This window comes from Carettochelys insculpta, chromosome 2 (genome assembly GCF_033958435.1).
Source record: "Carettochelys insculpta isolate YL-2023 chromosome 2, ASM3395843v1, whole genome shotgun sequence".
Classification (NCBI taxonomy): Eukaryota; Metazoa; Chordata; order Testudines; family Carettochelyidae; genus Carettochelys; species Carettochelys insculpta.
In genome coordinates, this window is record NC_134138.1 from 267837353 (window position 1) to 267858437 (window position 21085).

Sequence of the window (21085 nt, forward strand, 5' to 3'; positions counted from 1 at the left end):
CTGACACTTCAAAGTTACCGTGGGGGAAAATTAGCCTAATGAAGTGCTGCATATTCACCGCAGCACTTCATTAGCAATCTCCCATTGCCCTGATTAACATGTCCCCTTCAAAGTTGGGGGCAAGTGTAGACCCAGCCATAGGGACTTTAGTTAGAGAGTGTTCTTTGGCAAAGCCTGGAAGAAGTTCTTTTGATAGGATTTCTATGAGCTTAGAGTCCAATAACAAACTCCCAAGCAATAGAAAGCAGGCTGGCCACCAGAACCCTGTGGGCTGTCTGTCAACACCACCTAAGACTTTGGGTAACTATATCTGAGGGGCTTCTAGATGATTCCTAGTTTTGATGTGTGCTTTGTTACCACTGAAAGCAAGGACTTTTGAGTGGAAGCACTCTTGTATGTACCAATCATTTACCAGATGGAAGGTGTTGTGTCCCCCACTGATTTATTTCTTGACACTACTTGGAAAACAGAGTTTAGTTACCAGAGCTTTGGGTTCAGATAACCCCAGGAATGTAACTACAGTGTAATCAAATTTTAATTGCAATGTAGCTGCAGTGTTTAGTTACTGTAATATAAACTACAGTATAGCTAGATTACATTTACTTTAAACAATATACCTTTCTTCTACTCAGAATAGAAAATCATTGTGAAAGTTGTTTGTTAGCTGTTGGTAAATGTTAATTTCTTTATGGTGACCACTATATATAGTTCATTTTAAATTCAGTTTTAATTTAATGAAATACCTCTTGCAAAAAAAAATATTATGGCACATCATATAAAGATCCATTTATCTTTGTCAGTCTCAGATTTGCATCCACATTTGTACTGACTTTTCTGTCTGGCAGACACACATTGGAAAATTGAACATTAAGACAGTATAAAGTGTAACATAAATGAGTATAATTTCATTATGTCAATTTATATCAGCTGAGAAGCTGCCGGCTTCAAACCTTAAGTCTCCTGCTGCAGGACAGGATGTAAGCTAGTTAATGTCAGCTGGGAGTTATTTGTGTCCTGAGCTGGGCCTTGGGATTTTAATATTTTATATTTCTTGTAGTCTAAATAGTTACATTTCCAAAGTGGTCCACAAAATAAACCCCACTAAACAAAGGATGGCAGACATCTTAGACCCATTTCCATCTCGCTATATATTTCACTAGCACATTAGGTAAAATTTTGTCCTAAATTTGTTTTATTCCCAAAGAAATCAAGTGAAGTTGCACACAGAGGCTGCGTCTACACTAGCAAGTTCTTTCAAAAAGACTTTTCGAAAGAAGGAGGCTCTTTCGAAAGATCCTGTGGAGCGTCCCCACACAAAAAGTGTTCTCTCAAAAGTAAACTGAAAAAATGCAGCACTCCTTTCAAAATCGCTCTTCCTTTCTCATTTCAGGAAGAGCACCCCCTTTTGAAAGCTTCTTTCGAATGAAAACATGCTCCGCAGGCCCTTTTTTCCGAAAGAGCAGTCCTCTTGGCTTCAGATTTTCTGATTCCTGGCCTGTTTTTTGGAAGAGCGGGGGATGTGTGGATGCTCCATTTTGAAAGAGCAGATCACTCTTTCGATCTGCTTTTTTGTCTGTGGATGCTCTCTTTTGAAAGAAGTTCTTTCAGAAGAGAGCTGCCGGAAGGGCATCTTTTGAAAGATTTCTGTAGCGTAGATGTAGCCAGTTAGTTCTACTGTGCAATAGCCACAGTAGTGCAAAATTCAACTAAACAGTAAAGAAGGATGCAAGGAGAAACCATTCAGTTTGAGAAACCTACCTCTCGTGAATCTACTGCTGCATACATAATATCCATCCAACCTTTAAATGTTGCCTAGGGGATAACACAAAAACAAATAATTAGAAAAATCATAATTGTATATTCAAATGATTACATTATTGCTTTGTGTTTGTGTGTTTCTGGTAAATATTATGGTAAGCATGTTCATCACTGTTCATAAATTGCTTTTTTCTTTAAACCAGATTGTACCCATTTATTTTTCTTTATGTAGGTACTTGAGATCACAATGAGGTTGTTTCCATTATAGGTTTTCTTATTCATGCTTTCCTTCTTCCTTTCTTGCACGTATTAATGGTAAAATAATGGCTTTCAATTGAGATTGTTTGATTTTTTTAAAACACATGGCAATTAAATCTCTACAATAGAACATCATCTTTCTGCAGGTAGCAAATTGAGGTAAATGGGAAATAGCAATGTGTCAGTGCAGAATAAAAATGTGCCCGGTTGATCTCAGACATTCATAAACAGAAGCCTGAGGTACCTCCTTTACATCAAATGGCAAGACTTCATCATGAATGAGGAGCTTTGGAACACAGAAAGACAAGAACCAATTGATAGTGAAATCAAGAGAATAAAGTTGGGATGGCTGGGCCACACTCTCAGAAAACCATCATCCAGCACAGTCCATCAAGCTCTCACATGGAACCCTCAAGGAAAACACAAACAAGGAAGACCTCAGACTATATGCAGAAGGTCTACTGAGATTGAAGGACAACAACTGGGGTATTCCTGGAGCCAGACAGAAGTTTTGTCCCAGGACAGAGTGAAGCGGGACAGATTTGTAGATGACCTATGCTCCACTTGGAGTACAAGGGGTAAGTAGTAAAAGTGGTTGATTTCAGGAAAAAAAAGCACTATATGGCCTTGTTTCTTGCACCTGGCTGAGCTACAGTCAGTGTGGAACTGAGGTAGGAGAAGAGAATGGAGAATGGAATTTTATCCTCTATTTATTGTTTTTGGATTCGGAGGCTAGCAAGGGGTATGTCTGATAGCCTGGAACTGCTGGATCAGAGGCACCCTGTCCATATCCCTTTTTCTTTACTACACCCCTTATAAGCCAGCCCCAGAGGGGGCTCAGATCTGCCAGGCTGCAAGAGGACTAGGGCCTGCTATTAACTTCATTTGCAGTTTAAAATATTATCTTATCAACCACCATTTCAAGTTGATTTAGAATAAGAAAGAGTCAGAAGACTTGGGGCCCAACTATAGATACCTTGTTCATGTTGGTGAGCACTCATTCCTCTGTGCATTCACAGTGAAGCTTCAATTCTCCTTTCAAGGAATAAATTGGGGGTAACACAATGAAAATCAATGGAGTCTCATTGCAAAGAGCAAAATCACACTCCTGGGGGTTGTTCAGCTTTGAAGAGAGTCATTGAAAGCTGTGAATGTGCAGTTGCATATCATGCTCAGTGGACAGGATGATGGGAAAGTTTTAAAACACATGATCTCATCCTACACAATGGGTCAGGATTATATTTCATTTTAAAATTGCATATAGAAAGATAACGTTTGTGTGAAGCACATAGAATAATCTGAAGATAAGCCAGTACAGCAGTTTCACTGCTAATTATGGCTGTCTCTGAGGATTTTTTTGCACTGAAACTTGAATAAAAGAACATTTATAGAAAAACGATGTGTGTGGCCAGTGATTTTTGTCCCATCTACTATTAATGAGGATATATATTTTAATAGGAACTTTCACCCTCCTTCTTCTGCTCCCCATGGTCGTTGACACACCAGTGAAGTTATAAGGCCAGGCTCTCATTTACCCTATTGTTCTGGCATTATAAAGAGGTCTTAAAGTGGGCACGAATGTACTTTAAGTCCCTTTCTAACTGCCAGTGCAGTGTAACATCACCTTGGCGTAGCCCCTCAGAATGAAAATGCAGCCCAGAATCCTAGTTTTAGAACATCAAAATCTACTGCCATGATACTAACCTGACACAACATTGGGCCTAATTCCAGCCTAAATTATGCTGGTTTCACACCAGTGTAATTCCACTGAATCTGATTCTCATTTTTATTTAAACCACTCTCATTTGGGAGTAATAAATGGATTTACACTGACACTAAAATTGTTATGAGGGAAGAATTGTCCACTTCTTCCACAGCATTACCTCAATTTTCAGTGGCGTATAGAGACCATGAGTGCAGGTCAGCAGAACCATCTCCAACACATTTCAATATCTTGAGGACACTTATGTTGAATTTTTATTGTTGCATCTAAGCACATAATTCCCTAACTGTAATTAGTTCATGTAGTAGTAGTAGTAGCATCCTTCAGTCTACGTAGACTATGGATCGCGCCCTTCGTAGTTCCGTTTGGCATCCTCATTTGCAGCGTCGGCTGTGACTGTGAAGACTCACACGAGAGTGACAGTCCTTGCTGCATCTGTTGCATATGTAATGGGTGTCTGGCAGATCCTTGCTGTGCTTTCTGTGGGCTCGCTTCTCCTTCGCTAGCTGTCTGATCCTCAACTCACCCTTCTGAAGGCCCTTGTATAGTTCCTGCCTCCATCTGCTGCGATCATCTGCCAGTTCCTCCCAGCTGTCTGGCTTGATGTCTACTCCCTGAGGTCTCTCTTGCAAACATCTTTGTAGCGCAGCTGGGGGCATCCGGGAGGTCTTTTGCCAGAGGCTAGCTCGCCATACAGGATATCTTTTGGGATCCTTCCATCATTCATCCCGTGGATGTGGCCAAGCCAGTGGAGCCGCCGCTGCCTGAGGAGGGTGTGCATAGGGTTCTCATGGGAATTCAGCCCTTTGTATTCAGCCAGGTGTATCCAAAGTGCTTTTTCAAAAGCTCCATTATGTACTATTATTAAATTAAATCTTTAAGGTAATGCATTCTATTCTTGCTTGTAAATCCTGCTTAGCCGAGGGAAAATTCATACCAAGGTCAACACTATGTATTTTTAATGAATGTACATAAAACTGTGTTTTTATAATGTTGAACCCATTTTCGCCCACAGGATAAACCAGATTAACCCGTAAAATTCAGCACCTTTTGGAAAATGTCTATAACTGTTCAGAGAATCAGAGAAGAGGTTAGAGAGCCAGTGATGTGATCAGCGGTTTTTTTGGAACAAATGATTATTTAACTTTGTCAGGCTGATCCCTCTCAGATGCTCTAATGGTTTCTTCTTTGCTGCTCTTTTTCTAATCCTGTGAAAAAGCTTTCCCATCTTCTCATTGTCACTTTCCACTTACAGTTCCATCTGGTGTTCAGAGAAGCTGGGACTGAAGGAAAAAAGATGCTACAAATGGAGATGATCATAACTTGCCCTGTTCTCCCAATCTTTTACCTTCCTTAGGCATTTTATCCCTGGTTATTTACAATAAATGGGCTAGATTCCAGTCAGTGTGACAAAGTACTCTGAATATACAGCACAGTTGTACACAGTGACAGTGGCTGGTGAACTGATCTGATGAAGATAAAACATTATGGTATTGCAGGACTGTAATTTTACGCTTCACCAAGGGGTCTACAAGTGAGGTAATTAAAAATCCTATTAGGCTTCTAGAAGACTTCCTTAAATGCTTCATCTACAAAGAGGAGCAGATATCAGGACTGAAAGAAACACAACACTGTGAAAGGAAATTATTTATCTGGAATTACTAGCCACTTATGTACAGATCAAGAAGTGACAAGAATCTTCATGCGAGTGTTTGTGGTATTATCCTGTCTGGCAGCTGTCCAGAGAAACAACACTTTCAACTGAAACTGTCATGTGATGAAATTATCTGCAGATGAACTCATCTTGGGACAAGATTTTGATATTATATTATTAGCCATTTTATAGCTACTATTTGTGTAATGTTATGATCATCTACCTGGAAGGTAGCAGAGAATAATCAAAGTCCACTAAAACTATACGAGACTTTCATGGCATACGACTTTCTTTCCCAAAAAGAGATTATAAAATAGCTTTGCCAAAAGAGGCATCCAATCTAAATGCACCTCTTGTGAATAGTGTTTTGTGAATATATGAACAAATCCTTAATTAGCGGCTCTTCTCTTTTGTGCAATTGAAAAAACTTTTGAAAAAAGCTGCAGAAGCTGTCCACGCTAAACCTAACTAACCTAGCTAACTGGTAGCAAAGCTTAATGAAGTTGGAGACCCACGTAGATACCCTTTGAAATGAAATGGCCCAGCCTCTGATTATCTCTGCAAAGGCAACAAACAAACTATCCAGGCATGGATGACTAAAATCTATCTGTATGAAGCAAGAGGGTCGTGTGGGTACCTAAAGAGTGGATCTCTTGCCTCCCTTGGCTAGACCATGGTATAGAGAAGAATGCCAGTAGTTGACTCCTGGTTTAGATGGAAATTAGAAGCCACCATGAGCTGAAATTTTGGGTAGGGCCTAAGAGAGAAATTGTGCATGGAGGGTCATCATAAGTGATTGCAACTCTACAATCCTACACACTGACATAACAGTTAAGAAGGCTGTTTTCATGGAGTGATGGTGAAATAAACATAGTGCCAGAAGCTCAGAAGAAGCTTTTCATCCAAGTAGAAACACATAGAGATCTCAGCAGTAAGGGAGTTCCAGCACCAGCAGAAATATGTATGTTAGGCCCTTGGATAATCTAGTCATTACATGATGTGAAAATTCATGTGTGGTCTTGCAGAGAGGGATGTTGCGTTGATATAGTTTCCAGGTGCACCTGTACAGACTGATCAAAAGTTCTTATCTTTATAATGATATTAAGTAAAACAGAATATGAGGAACGTTCATTATTGTTGGAGAAATACTTTGTAGGTCTGCGCAAAGGAAGCCTTTTCCACTTTCTGGTTCAAAAAGGAGACGTGTAGAGTCCTGCACTTGGGACGGAAGAATCCCAAACATTGTTATAGGCTGGGGACCAACTGGCTAAACAGCAGTACAGTGGAAAAGGACCTAGGGATTATGGTGGATGAAAGGCTGGATATGCATCAACAGTGTGTCCTTGTGGACAAGAAGGCTAACAGCATATTGAGGTGCATTAGGAGGAGCATTTTGAGCAGATCTAGAGAAGTTGTTGTTCCTGTCTATTCAGCACTGCTGAGGCCACATCTGGAGTACTTCATCCAGTTTGGGGCCCCCAGGTATAGAAGGAATGTGGATATTCTGGAGCAGGTTCAGTGGACGGCAACGAAAATTGTTAAGGGGCTGGAGCACATGACCTATGAGGAGAGGCTGAGGCATTTGGGCTTATTTGGTTTGTAGAAGAGAAGACTGAGGGGTGATTTAATGGCAACCTTCAACTTCCTGAAGGGGTGCTCTAAAGAGGATGGAGAGAAACTGTTCTCAGTGGTGACAGACGTCAGAACAAGGAGCAACAGTCTGAAGTTACAGGAGGAGAGGAGTAGGTTGGATATTAGGAAAAACTACTTCACCAGGAGGGTGGTGGTGAAACACTGGAATGCGTTGCCTAGAGAGGTGGTGGAATCTCCATCCCTAGAAGTATTTTAAGTTCTGGATTGACAAAGTCCTGGCTGGGATGACTAAGTTGGGTTTGATCCTGCTTGATGCAGGGGGCTGGACTCGATGACCTCCTGAGGTCCATTCCAGCCCTATGATTCTATGATTCTATCAGGTTAAGGTTCCAAGTCAGAATGAGGTTTCTAAATTGGGGTGGGGCAAGGCAGAGATTTCTCAAATGCTTAGTAAACTTTGAAGACAAAGGGTGAACAGATATGGAAAATCCATCTACTGGAGGATGAAAAACTGGTACTTTTGCCAAATGAACCTGAACTGAGCTGAAAGTGCTGATTTCTTTAGGTCTGACAGGTAATCCAGGATAGCTGAGAACAACAAGGATTCAGAGATGAGTTGGTAGCTTTGACACTATTTGTTGAATCTCTTTTTCTGAGGGTAAGTAATTTAAGATGACTTCTTCCTATTGTTAAACAACACCTGAATTTCCACAGAGCAGGTAGAGTCTAACCCTGCAAACCATCATGGAACTTCCCCCGGAAGTGTAGGATTCCTAGCTCAGGGAGAAGTAAAGCTATGTCTACATGACAGCCTAAACTCAAAACACGCTTTTATGGCATATGACACTGTCTAAACACCCCCACATGCCAAAATAAGGCACTCTTTTGAGGCATTCCTGTACTCCTCATGTGATGAGGTGTACAGGGATGCTGGAATAGCATGTTCATTATCTCAAAAACAGTTACATTGTATACACACAGGCAACTGTTCTGGGATATTGCAGTATCCCGAAATAGCACCTGCTGTGTAGACATAACCTAAATGACCAGCATCCGGAAAAGAAGATGAGGATTGATTGGAAGCTTATTCATCATCAGGTGGGAGATAATGTCTCTTGTCTTTCTCATGATCCAGTCCATTGTGATCAAGAAAAGGAAAGTCAACAATAGGCACCCTTGTCGCATTCCTGAGAGTATGCTGAAGGATTCTGTCAAGACACCATTGTGAATGACTTAGCATGTTGAAGGTTCGTATGGTGAATGGATCAGGTTAATAATTCTGGATGGGATGCCACAGTGTTGCAGTCATTTCCACAAAGTGTCTTTATCAATGATATAGAAGGCTTTTTCGAAGTCTATGAAAGTTATGTACAAGAGGTGTTCCACTCAAGTGACTCTTCAATTATCATTCTGCGAGTTGCTATTTGGTCAGTACAGGATCTCTTGCTTTGGAAGTCAGCCAGTTCTTCCCTGAGCTGTCTATTGATTTCTATCTTCATTCTCTCCAAGAGAATCCTACTGAACACTTTTCCTGGAATAGACAGTAATGTGATGTCCCTCCAGTTCTTGCATTCCTTCAGGTTGCCTTTCTTTGAAAGCTTGATACAGTAGTCATGTTTCTAGTTTTGTGGGATCACCTCAATGTCCCAAATTTTTCCAAATAGATTATAGATCATATTGACTGATGTTTCAGGACATTGATTTTGCTGATGATGTCGCCCTCCTTTCATACTCATATGAAAGCTTTGGAGAAAAGATTGCAACACTAGACAAAACTGCCTCAATGTCCCAAATTTTTCCAAATAGATTATAGATCATAGTGACTGATGTTTCAGGACATTGATTTTGCTGATGATGTCGCCCTCCTTTCATACTCACATGAAAGCTTTGGAGTATTGTAGGAGGAGGGATAGGTCAGTGGATTGAGCATTGGCCTACTAAACCCAGGGTTTTGAGCTCAGCCCTTGAGGGGGCCAATTAGGGATCTGGGGCAAATAGACTAAAAATATCTGCCAGGGAGGGTGCTTGGTCCTGCTGTGAGGGCAGGGGACTGGATTCAATGACCCTGGAAGGTCCCTTCCAGCTCTGTGAGAGGTCTATCTCTGTATATTATAACAAGGGAAAGACCAAGACAATGAGGATCAACCAGTCCAACAAAACCACCCTCATACTAGGAGGGGGATAACCTGGAAGATGTGATGCCCATTCACTTACTTGGGAGTATTATGGGCAGAGATGGAGGAACAGATAAGAATATTAGTGTGAGGACAGGGAAAGCAACACTCAAGACTCTTTGTCCCATACAGAGTACACAAACATTATCTGTGAAGATGAAACTGCAGATCTTCAACACAAATGCAGAGTGTGCTTTTGTATGGATGTGAGACCTGGTTTACAAAAAAAGTCTTCAATCACAAGTTACAAACATTAATACATTGATATTTGCAGTATATCCTTTGCATCAGTTGGCAAGACTTTGTCACAAATGAGGAGCTTTGGAACAGAGAGGACAAGAAATACTTGATGTCCAAATCAAGAGAAGAAAGTGAGGATGGCTGGGCCACACTCTCAGAAAACCATCATCCAGCATAATCCATCAAGCTCTCACATGGCATCCACAAGGAAAACACAAAGAAAAGAAGACCTCAGACAACATGGAGATGATCTACTGAGACTGAAGGACAACAACTGGGGTACTCCTGGAGCCACCTAGAAGTTTTGTCCTAAGACAGAGTGAAGTGGAGGAGACTTGTAGATGACTTATGCTCCACTTGGAGTACAAGGGTTTAAGTCAAGTAAGTCAGATCTTGTTCATTACATTCAGTATTAGCAGTTTTGGAAGAGATATATAGAATAGTCCCTTTGTCCAAAATAGGAGAAAGGCAACACACAGAGCATGATGGCCTAGGTCTCTGGAGCAAAAAATATATTTCTTGTTCCAGCATTAGGAAAGAAGTCCTCCTCCGGAAGTCCCCAGTTTAGGAATATTCTTAAAGGAGACTTCGGTTCCTATTGATGATCCTAGGAAAAATACCTTCTAGGGATATTGGCTGTGATATTCTAAACACGAGAGAGGTAGATGGCTGAAATTTGGATGGGAGAGGCTGTACACCTGTTCCACAACTTTATTGCTTTGGTGCACAGGGAGGGGGATCTTGCTTCCCCTAAACTATGTATACACAAGATGCAGGGCATATTGTTCATCATGATCCTGATTGATCTGCCTTGATGAGGGGTAGGAAACGAAGACAAGCATTCCTGGCTGTGCTGAATCTCAATAGGTTGATGAGTAGGATGGTTTCCTGAGAAGAACATGAGTCTTGATCCATGAATATTTTGACATCAGTTCTGTATCCCTCATTCATTTTCATGGTTATTGTTGGAGTTGTGCAAACAAAGGAACACATGCACCAATATTCAGTTGATTTTTCCACTAGTCTTGGGAGTCTGTTACATGAAGAGGGACTGCAGGTTGCTTTTCCAAACTGTCTTTTGTTGACGAATAGATTGCTCGAAGCCAGCCTTGGTGGCAATGGAAGTATGATAGGTCACAAAGATGAAAGGTGCCATTTGGCCCTGATCATAAATATATCTGGGGACAGGCAGACCCTGGTTGTCAATGTATCCAGGTATCCCCCTGTGAACTTTTTTCTCTGTACACAGATTTACATAGAATTTTTTACATTGCACAGCAGACCCAGTTCTTGAAAAGGAAAAAGGCTGTCTGAGTCAGCAGCACTGCTATGGATACCTGAATGGTCCCACAATATGCCAACATATTGATGGCTGAGCTAGACAACATTTACTCAGGCTGCATCCCCTAGCACCCTCCTCTACTTACCCTCCGCTGGTGACATCTTCACCATATGGACTCATGGGAAAGGGACCCTTGAAGAATTTTACAGGGATTTCAACAATTTCCACCCCACTGTAAAACCCAGGCTGAACCAATCCTTGCACAAAAGATCCACTTCCTGGATACCAAAGTTACAGTACAGTGACATGAACAGTACCCTATATGGGAAACCTACTGATAATTATTCTTCCTGACATGCCTCTAGCTTCCATGCAGGACAAATCACACATCACAGGATCCATTGTCTACAGCCAAACCTTATTACAGCAGTATTTAACAGGAATTCAAAGATCACCACACTTGTGGTTGTCATTTTCCTATATTCATCACTTTATATTATACAAACTTTCATTAAATAATATAAGAATATTGGTAGGTATTTCAAGCTAAATAATACAATCAGTGTGACACTTTGCAATCTTTATCTTTTAGTAAAGCCCTGAAATCTGGCAAATATTCCACTGACTTTCCCTCTCAGGCAAATATTCCGCTGACTGAGCACCACAACTCAGCCTCCATGTTTTTAATACAATATCTGTGATCTATATTTCACTCCCAGCCTCCCACTAAACTAATGCCCTTCCCCTTCCCTAGAGCCACCTCCAGCCCCTCACACTCTAACTGAATGCTCTCCCCAAGACCCAGGCACCCTCAGCCCCTCATTCTAATTCAATGCTGGTGACTCTCCAGAGCTGCTGCAGCCGTTGCCACCACATGCTTCTCCCACCAAGAGGTGGGGCATGTGCACAGAGTGGGCAGACGGCACTCCCCTTGTGCAGCTATTAGTAGGAGGTGCAATTAAAGGATCCAAGACCTGCATGCAACATGAGAACCACAGATCCAAGAGCACCTATGAATTACACAATTCTTGTAGGTGCTGCTGATTGATTGTAAAATGCAAAAAAATGTGTGTTACTAATCCTTGACATTTTTGAGTGATATTTGAAGATGATTGGCTACCTACTTTATAAATTCTTGAAACAGCTGGAAATCATTGGCCATTGGGTGGTAGTAGATTTGTCATGGCCTTGTCTGGACACAATAAAGAGACAGGAGTTTAAGGGGTGGACTTTTTATCTGCTGTAGCTTCCTGTTCCTGAAATACTTACTCATTTTGGGATTTCATTTGGAAAGAAAATTTAATATCTCTAGCTTCCTGATGTGTCTAAGCTGGTGGTTTGGTAAATGGCTGTTGGTACACAGTCCAGGAACCCCAGAATAGACAATGGGATAGTCCATAAAGTTGCACAAGTGGCATCTGTGATTGGTCCCTCCACCTTGGTGTCATGCATGGGGATCTTCCTGGTCTGTTAAAGAGTCAGGTCCAGTATAGATGTGTGGGAGAAGGCTGCCTTGAGAGGAAAAATACTGAATGGAGTTATCCCTCATCCTCTTCAATATCCTCCAACTGGGGGTACGATCAGAAAAGAGCAGGAAGTCTGGCAGTACTGGAGAGATGGTAGTCTGGAGATTGGGGGAGTTAGGACCAAGAGGTGTTCTTTATCCATGAAAAGTGAAGATTCTGGTTCATCTACCTCTTCTAAGTATCTAAATTCCTGTAGTACCAAGTTGAGGGTTGGCACCAATGTCACAGGCTGAATGACAATAGCAAGATGATACTCTAGATTAAGAGCATACTTAAGTAGGCACTGATCATATCTGATGCTTCACTTGCCACAGTACACAAGGTCCTGACTGGGGAGGCACCAAAGATGGAGCCATGCACAATGGTACTGGTCTAGAGAAGTGCTTATCCTTACCTTCTTTATCCTGGTAGATGGTACTGGCAAACTGCAGAGCTCTGTTTCTCCTCTGAGAGTCTTTCACCTTTCTGGTACCAAGCCAAAAGGCTGAGGCTTCTGATACGATGCATTTATAAGAGGACTGAGTTCTTTTGGGAGCAGACTCCTTACGGGAGGGAATCAAACTCCTCATCTTGGGAGCCTTCACTGAGGCCTCAAGAATCTTCCATTTCTAATGGGAGAGCTTTTCTGAAGTTAGAGGAGTGCTGGATCTTTCCAGATACAGATTTCCAGGGGTGCAGGGGCTTTTAAGGGGAAGAAGGAGTTTCTCTCAGCCCAACTCTGAAGTGGGTCAAAGGGAGAACTCCATCATTAGCAGCTTCGGCTTGATCTCCTGATACTTCCCCGTTCTGGATTTAAGGGACAGGCAGATATTACACTTCTGGCAGATGTGTGACTCTTTCACACAGCAAACATAATTAGCTTGGCTGCCTACAACCAGAATGGCTTCCTGACAAGAAAGAAAACTTTGGACTCCTGAGCTGTGTCTACACGTGCACGCTACTTCGAAGTAGCGGCAGTAACTTCGAAATAGCGCCCGTCACGTCTACACGTGTTGGGCGCTATTTCGAAGTTGAAATCGACGTTAGGCGGCGAGACGTCGAAGTCGCTAACCCCATGAGCGGATGGGAATAGCGCCCTACTTCGACGTTCAACATCGAAGTAGGGACGTGTAGACGATCCGCGTCCCGCAACATCGAAATAGCGGGGTCCTCCATGGCGGCCATCAGCTGGGGGGTTGAGAGATACTCTCTCTCCAGCCCTTGCGGGGCTCTGTGGTCACCATGGGCAGCAGCCCTTAGCCCAGGGCTTCTGGCTGCTGCTGCTGCAGCTGGGGGTCCGTGCTGCATATACAGGGTCTGCAACTAGTTGTTGGCTCTGTGTATCTTGCACTGTTTAATGAAAGTGTGTCTGGGAGGGGCCCTTTAAGGGAGCGACTTGCTGTTGAGTCCGCCCCGTGACCCTGTCTGCAGCTGTGCCTGGCTCCCTTATTTCGATGTGTGCTACTTTGGCGTGTAGACGTTCCCTCGCTGTGCCTATTTCGATGTTGGGCTGAGCAACGTCGAAGTTGAACATCGACGTTGCCAGCCCTGGAGGACGTGTAGACGTTATTCATCGAAATAGCCTATTTCGATGTCGCAACATCGAAATAAGCTATTTCGAAGTTGGGTGCACGTGTAGACGTAGCCCTGGTGAGCTAGACATGCCCTGCCAGATAATAAGGCTTCCTGAAGGAAGAGAGAGGAATAAAGTTAATCCTCACAATTCTTATTTACCAACAACTATTGTATCCAATACAAAATAGTAGTAAACGACTTCTACAACCAAGAAGAGAGCCATGGTATGCTCAAAGCAGACATGCCAGGGCTCTGTCTCAGGTTAAAGTAGATGAGAAGGAACTGAAAGTGGTTTTCAGTGCACTCCTTTACAGTCTTGGTGTGTAGCCTGAGAATGTGCCAGATGCATATGCATCCTGAAGGATGCTGCTGGTAGAAATCTCCAGTCAAGGCCTCAAGAGGTGTTTACTCACTTGATGTGGAGCACCCACAGGGACACAACTTGAAGATGAACCAGCAGAAAAAGCTTGGATATGATCTGTGTGCTAGTACATCAAGGAGGAGTCAAACATTTTTATTGTGTTGACTATTTGAATACAGATGATCTGATAGATACCTTTTCTTCCATTTTGTGTGGATCACTTTCCCTCCCACTGTACAACTCCTGCAAGGGTTTACATGAAACAGGCATTATTTGAAAGGTATGAAAGGCAGGATTCTCAACTGGTATAAAAAGGCCAAGCTGTATTCATTTCAGCGGAGCTACTCCAATTTACAGCTGGTGAGGATCTGGGCCATCATGGTATTTAGCTGTCTTTTAAGTAAATTTAGCAGTGGGAAAAGAGGAGGAGGAGGAGGAACCAGCTACACCATCATCTGAGTGATTGGACAGCAAAATGGCAAATTAAATTTAATGTGGGTAAGTGTAAGGTAATGCACATTGGGAAAAATAACCCCTATTATACATACAATATGATGGGGGCAAATTTAGCTACAACAGATCAGGAAAGGGATCTTGGAATTATAGTGGATAGTTCTCTGAAAACAGCTACGCAGTGTGCAGTGGCAGTCAGTAAAGCAAATAGGATGTTAGGAATAATTAAAAAAGGGATAGAAAATAAGACAAAGAATATCTTACTTCCCCTATATAAAACTATGGTATGTCCACAGCTTGAGTACTCACGTGAGTACTCAAGCAGCTTTTTTGAGTACTCACCTCAAAAAAGATATATTGGCTTTAGAAAAGGTTCAGAAAAGGGCAACTAAAATGATTAAGGGTTTGGAACGGGTCCCATATGAGGAGAGGCTAGAGAGACTGGGACTTTTCAGTCTAGAAAAGAGGAGACTGAGGGGCAATATGATAGAGGTATAAAAAATCATGAATGGTGTGGAGAAAGTGAATACAGAAAAGTTATTTACTTGTTCCCATAATATAAGAACTAGAGGACACCAAATTAAATTAATGGGTAGCAGGTTCAAAACTAATAAAAGTGTTTCTTCACACAGCACACAGTCAACCTGTGGAACTCCTTGCCAGAGGACGCTGTGAAGGCCAGGCCTCTAACAGAGTTTAAAAAAGAGCTCGATAAACGTTTGGAGGTTAGGTCCATAGATGGCTATTAGCAAGGGGTAAGGTATGGTGACTAGCCTTTTGTCGAAGGCGGGAGATGGATGGCAGGAGACAAATCACTTGATCATTTTCTTTGGTTCACCTCCTCTGGGGCACCTGGCATTGGCTACTGTCAGCAGACAGGATACTGGGCTAGATGGACCTTTGGTCTGACCCAGTATGGCCATTCTTATGTTCTCATGCCAGTGGTTGATGGATGACAACTTTGGAACTTCTTCACTAGGTGGTCGAAGGATTTTAGTAAAAGACTTTGACTTCCCTCACACTACTTTGACTCTGTTATTAGCTGTTTTGATTTAATCTGAGTTATGGCCATTTTACAAGCATGTTAATGAGAAGAAAATCAGGCCTTTTTTCACTTGAGGTCTAACTGGAACACTAGTGATCCACCAGAGGTTCAGTAAAGCCAATAAACTGCATCCTGGCACACATGCCTTCAAACATAGCTATGTTTGTTTTGGAAACTCTGCCTTAATTTTGCACTGGATTACAAACAGGAAGAAGAAGAAGAACATGGCTTCAAATCTACTCTTGGAATTTGAGCACCTCCTGGAAGACTCTATAAGCATGTTTGTCAGTTCAGGTAAAAAGGAAAAATGTTGCTTTTAACTTGGAGTCAGATCCTAGGAAGTGCTGATGTTAGTGGGAGTTGGTGACACTCAGCCATCTCACATGCGTATCTACCCAACAAGAACAAGTATTTCTGAAAGAACTTACCACCTGCAGAAGGGCCAGGTAGCCAGCACCGACATTATCAAAGTTGACTTTAACTTTGGTCCAGTAAAGATTGCCTGTCACGTTATTGCGTATGCAATCACTCACGTTATTAATCTCTTTAGGGTCTAATGGCATATCTCCTACTGTCTTGTTAATGCATTTTCCAAACTTTCCTGCAAACAGGTTCACTCCCATGATGCTAAAAATGAGCCAGAAAATGAGGCAGACGAGCAGAACGTTCATAATGGAAGGGATGGCGCCCACCAAGGCATTCACAACCACCTAAAATAAGTGAAATGAATGAAAAACAGACAATTACTGCAGGCTTTCCCATGAAAACAGCCCTAAGTAGCTCTTTCGTACACTAAAGTAACTGGGCCACTCCTCAGCTGATGGAAACCAGAATAACACTAGTTGAAGATCTAGCTTACTATTTTGGTACCTTTAGAAATAATTTATTGGTATCTCACTCATGCAGAGAGGATTTGCCAGTTGGCAGTCAAATGTTGGTCCCAACTGGGCAAGATTGCAGTTCTCAGGATTTTCCCTGCTTCATATTGGACCCTATGTTTAGTGGTGATTCAAGCACATAATTAAAGGTCAGCAGGGCACAACAAATATTCTCACTGTGGCTAAGGGACCAGGAGCAAGGAAGAGAGTCTTCCTTCTAAGCAGCAGAGTACCTAAACCTTTTTCTGACCTTAGCCCTCCCCGCTCCCCCCACCCAATACCTGAAATTACAACACTAACTATGAAGGATATTGATTATCATAGCATTTATTGATCCAGGGATGTCTTATATGTCAAAGATACCATTGATTGGATGCCACTACTACTTTGAGAAAGCAGGGTCATTGAAATTCTTGGACCAGGGCAGCTAGGGAGGATATGTGACCATCAATAAGGATCATAGGGGTAGCCACAGGACTTCTCTTGTTTCATTAATAAGGAGGATCTATTGTTGTGATTTAACCCCTTCATTTACTGTTCCTATCTTGACAATGTGTAGCATTAAAATAGCCAACACTTCCTTATTTAATATACATCTGACTCATATTATCCCACTACATTCTGTACTAAAATCTGTATAATTCTATTTTCCCATTGGCTCCAGGCAGGATTATTGTGCAAACCATGTATATAGCCATACACATAAATACTGTATAGGAAGGACCCAGTCAATTAAAGTACTTATAAACAATTGGCATAGGAACAAAACAGTATTTGCAATATGCATCAAAACAATGCAAATGAAATATACAATATGCATTCAGTAGTCCTTAATCGTAAAATATCAGTAATATCAACATGCACTCCAAAATAGAAGGTTTATATTACAACCACCTTATATGTGTGTGTGTTATTCAGCATTCTAAATCACCATCCGGAATGTCATAGCCTTTGATGTATGCTAAGCATAACATAAAAGACATTTTTCCAAGAAAAATCATTGCCACAAAATGTATTTTTTCACACTATATTAATGGCTTGTACAGTTTTTACATATCCACTCCTGCTCTAGGTCATACTGCTACTTTGCAGAACCAATGCAAAGTAAACTGGCAGCTTTTCCACCAGTTCCAGACTTTGCTGTATGAATTTGTCTCCTTGTTTGTTTCGTGCTTTCAAGATTAGAATCTGATATGCAGACATTAGGCCTTTCTCCTTCTCCGTTTACATTTCAGAAACCAAGACAAAGTGATATCGATCCACAAAAATGAAATTTTATTCAATTGTGAATCTGGTTATGGAAAATGTCAGTTCTTGTTTTCTATCATATCAGTGCTCAATTTTCTGACAAGCCAATAATATCAAATTCATTTCACCATTACTTTTGCGTTTCTGGAAAGGATAAAAGAATACAGTAAGATGATTTTACATATTTAGAGCAGGCAGTTTATTCTGGTACATTGAAGAAAAGACACAGTTATAGAACTCTAGGCCTTGAACTACATTTTGCACATTTCTGAAAGGAGCAAAGAATTTGCAAGACCGACTGTGTACCTATTTTTGCTATATGTAGATTTATTACAACTACTGTCCCTTTTCCTAATTTTAGGGCTTTCTTGACTTCATAGTTTTAATCCAACCTTTATTTTGTAAAATAATGCAAAATAATTTACAAAGCAAATGATAATTGGAATTCTGCCCCAAACTGATATCTTAATAATTTTAATTTTCTCAGTAGTGTGGTGATGTTTTTGTTCAATGTCCATCCAAGTTGGCCTCAAACTACTGCAGCTAGAATATGTGTGACATACAAGAAGACATTATTGCTATTACAGAGAGATTACAATGCAAATGATCATGCACAGGAATAGAACACAAACATGCAAGTTAGACAATGCAAATGATGGTCATGCATGCATCCTCCTTTTTTTCTGATGCTGAGTTATGTTCAGTGGCTCGCACATAACATAATATGACACAAGACTTGAAGCAAATCACGTAACACCTCTATGAATGAATGATTATCTAAAACCCTAATTTCCCTGTGATTTATATGAATTTTACACCAATGGAATGTTTGAAAGGAGCTACTCCTAATTTCCACCAGTGTGAGTTACAGCTGATTCAGGACCTGAACAGGTAAACAGAAGAAACTATTTGGAATTTATGTTGAAGCTGAGATGCAAACCTCACAAAAGAAAGAATCAAATTTCTTTTATGCCAAGAAATAACAAATACAGTAAAGTCAGCAATAGGAGATGATTCTACAACACAGTATTACCATTAACATCCTATGGCCCATGTCTGAAACCTCCTTTTCCATAAATTCTGTTGGGGGTAGCCTTTTGCTAGCTAATACCCTCATTGGCACCTGGAGGTGATCTAAATTTTCAACATCTCCTTTCACAGGTTCATAATGGGGCAGATCCTCAGTTTTGTGTAAACTTGTAAATTGTCGTAACTCCTTGGACTTCATGGACAATTACAGCAGAACCAAGAGATTTTAAAGATTGAAAGGCCCATTGTGAACATTTAGTGGGATCTTCCATACAGTAATGGCCATAGAAAAAGTCACCCAGCAATTCTGATATCAAGCCCATACATTTTGGTTGATCTAGGGTCATATATTTTGGCAAGGCATCCGATCTCTCAATATAACGATTTCACATGATGGAAAAGCCACGACATTGCTAAGTAAATTGTCCCAGTATTTATTTATTCTCAGCTTTAAAAATGCATATCTTATTTCTAGTCTGAATTCACTGATTTTGAGCTTGTAGCCATTGAATCTCACTGGCTACATCTACACTAGGGGAAAACTGAAATGAATATTCAGAGCCTCATTAGCATGCTGCCGACTGCAGCACTTTGAAAGTGCCATGTTTCACTTGCACGTGGCTCGTCTACGCAGGGGTCCTTTTTGAAAGGACCCTGCAAACAGCTGGTAGGAATAAGGGGAGTTCGATGTTTGCAGGGTCCTTTCGAAAAGGAACCCCATGTAGACAAGCCACGCACGAGTGAAATGTGGCACTTTTGAAGTGCTGCGGCCAGCATGTTAATATTCATTTCAGCAGCTCATTAGTATTCTTTGATTTGGCCATTGGAATGGCCATTACGAAGTCTTCCACAGTGTAGCCATTATGACATTTTCAGCTAGATTAAGAGCCCAGTAATCACAGACTGGGATCAAGTCACCTCTTACCCTTTTTTGGATAAACAAAATAGATTGAACTTTTTAAGTCTCTCCCTCTAAAAACCGTGAATCATTCTTGTAGCTCTTTTCCAACCCCTTCCAATTTTTTTAATGTCCCTTTTAAAATGTGGATACCAGGATATCACTATTCCAATAATGGCCTCTTTTATGCTGTATTAAGAGAATCACCTCCCCACGCCTACTTGATATTCTTTTGCTTATCTGCTGAGAATCACATAAGCTCTGTAAGCCATCACTCACATGACAAATTCATGTTCAGTTGATTATTCACTATGACCCCTAAGCCATTGTCAATCACTGTTTTCCAGGACACAGAGCCCCATATTATATAGTGTGTCCTTTATTCTTTGTCCTAGATGTATGCAGTATTTGGCTGTATTAAAATGAATGTTGTTCAGACAAACCCAGTTTCCATTATGATGGCCCTGTATAATTGATCCATCCTTAGCCTTACTTACCACTCCATCAATTTTATACCATAAGCAAGCTTGAACAGCAATGATTTTATATTTTCTTTCAGGCCATTGATAGTGGTATTGAAGAGCTTTCAAAGACTGATCCCTAGGACCACACTAGAAACATTGTATCACTGGATAACAATTGCCCATTTACAATTACTTTCTCAGCTGTGTCAGTCAAGACAGTTTTTGGCAGCAGGGTTTGGCAGCTGTATATTCACCACTAGGCTACCCCTTGACACCAGCAGAAGGCCCTGCTGAATTTTCCCTGCCGGATGGGCTCCTTCCACAGGGGTTCCATTTTGGATAGTCAGAGAGTAGTTTCCTACTAACTCACAATATCCTCTGTTGAGCTGGTGCAAGGCAGGGATTTCTTCTGCTTGCACTGGAATTCAGCCCACTGAGGAAGAAATGGGATGAGGACGTCATGGGACCTGGCCAGTCAGAAGTCTAGTCATGACATGCCTCTGTTTGCCATGCAATTAGGAAGCTCTTGTATGGGTGGGACCCTGCAGACACCACCCATCCAAATCTATCAATGCTTCCTATTCACTGGACCTAAATCATTTATCTATCTCACTACCTTTTAGTTGGGCCCAGTTGACTTCAAAGCCTAATCACAACACAGGTTAGTGAAGCATCCTATGATAATTTATATGCTTACACCTCAGTGCCTCAAAATACATTCAGATTCTCAGCTGAAGGCAATGCATGAACACAAACTATTATTATCTTCTTTCTCAATGTGTTTGCCTCTCAACATTAACATTATTTAATCTCTTCCCTCTGGTAATTTTCCTTGTGCATTCTGGAGCATATGAGTTCCTAATAATAAAAGGTCTTACTCACTAGCCATGGTAAGTAAGGTTAGACATGCTAAAACATAATAATTTGATTTTCCAGTAGCATGTGTT

At 41.3% G+C, this 21085-nt stretch overlaps 1 protein-coding gene across 13 annotated transcripts in view; it reads right to left on the reverse strand.

Moving 5' to 3' along the window:
* LOC142008137 (sodium channel protein type 5 subunit alpha-like) overlaps positions 1-21085 on the reverse strand; it is a 351358-nt gene that overhangs the window by 10116 nt on the left and 320157 nt on the right. For all 13 annotated transcript variants that reach the window (XM_074985128.1, XM_074985135.1, XM_074985134.1 and 10 more), the window contains 2 exons: positions 16050-16331; positions 1759-1812 (listed from right to left, as the gene is read on the reverse strand). In XM_074985128.1, coding sequence (XP_074841229.1) covers positions 1759-1812; positions 16050-16331 — 336 coding nt within the window. The remainder of the gene's footprint in view (positions 1-1758; positions 1813-16049; positions 16332-21085) is intronic.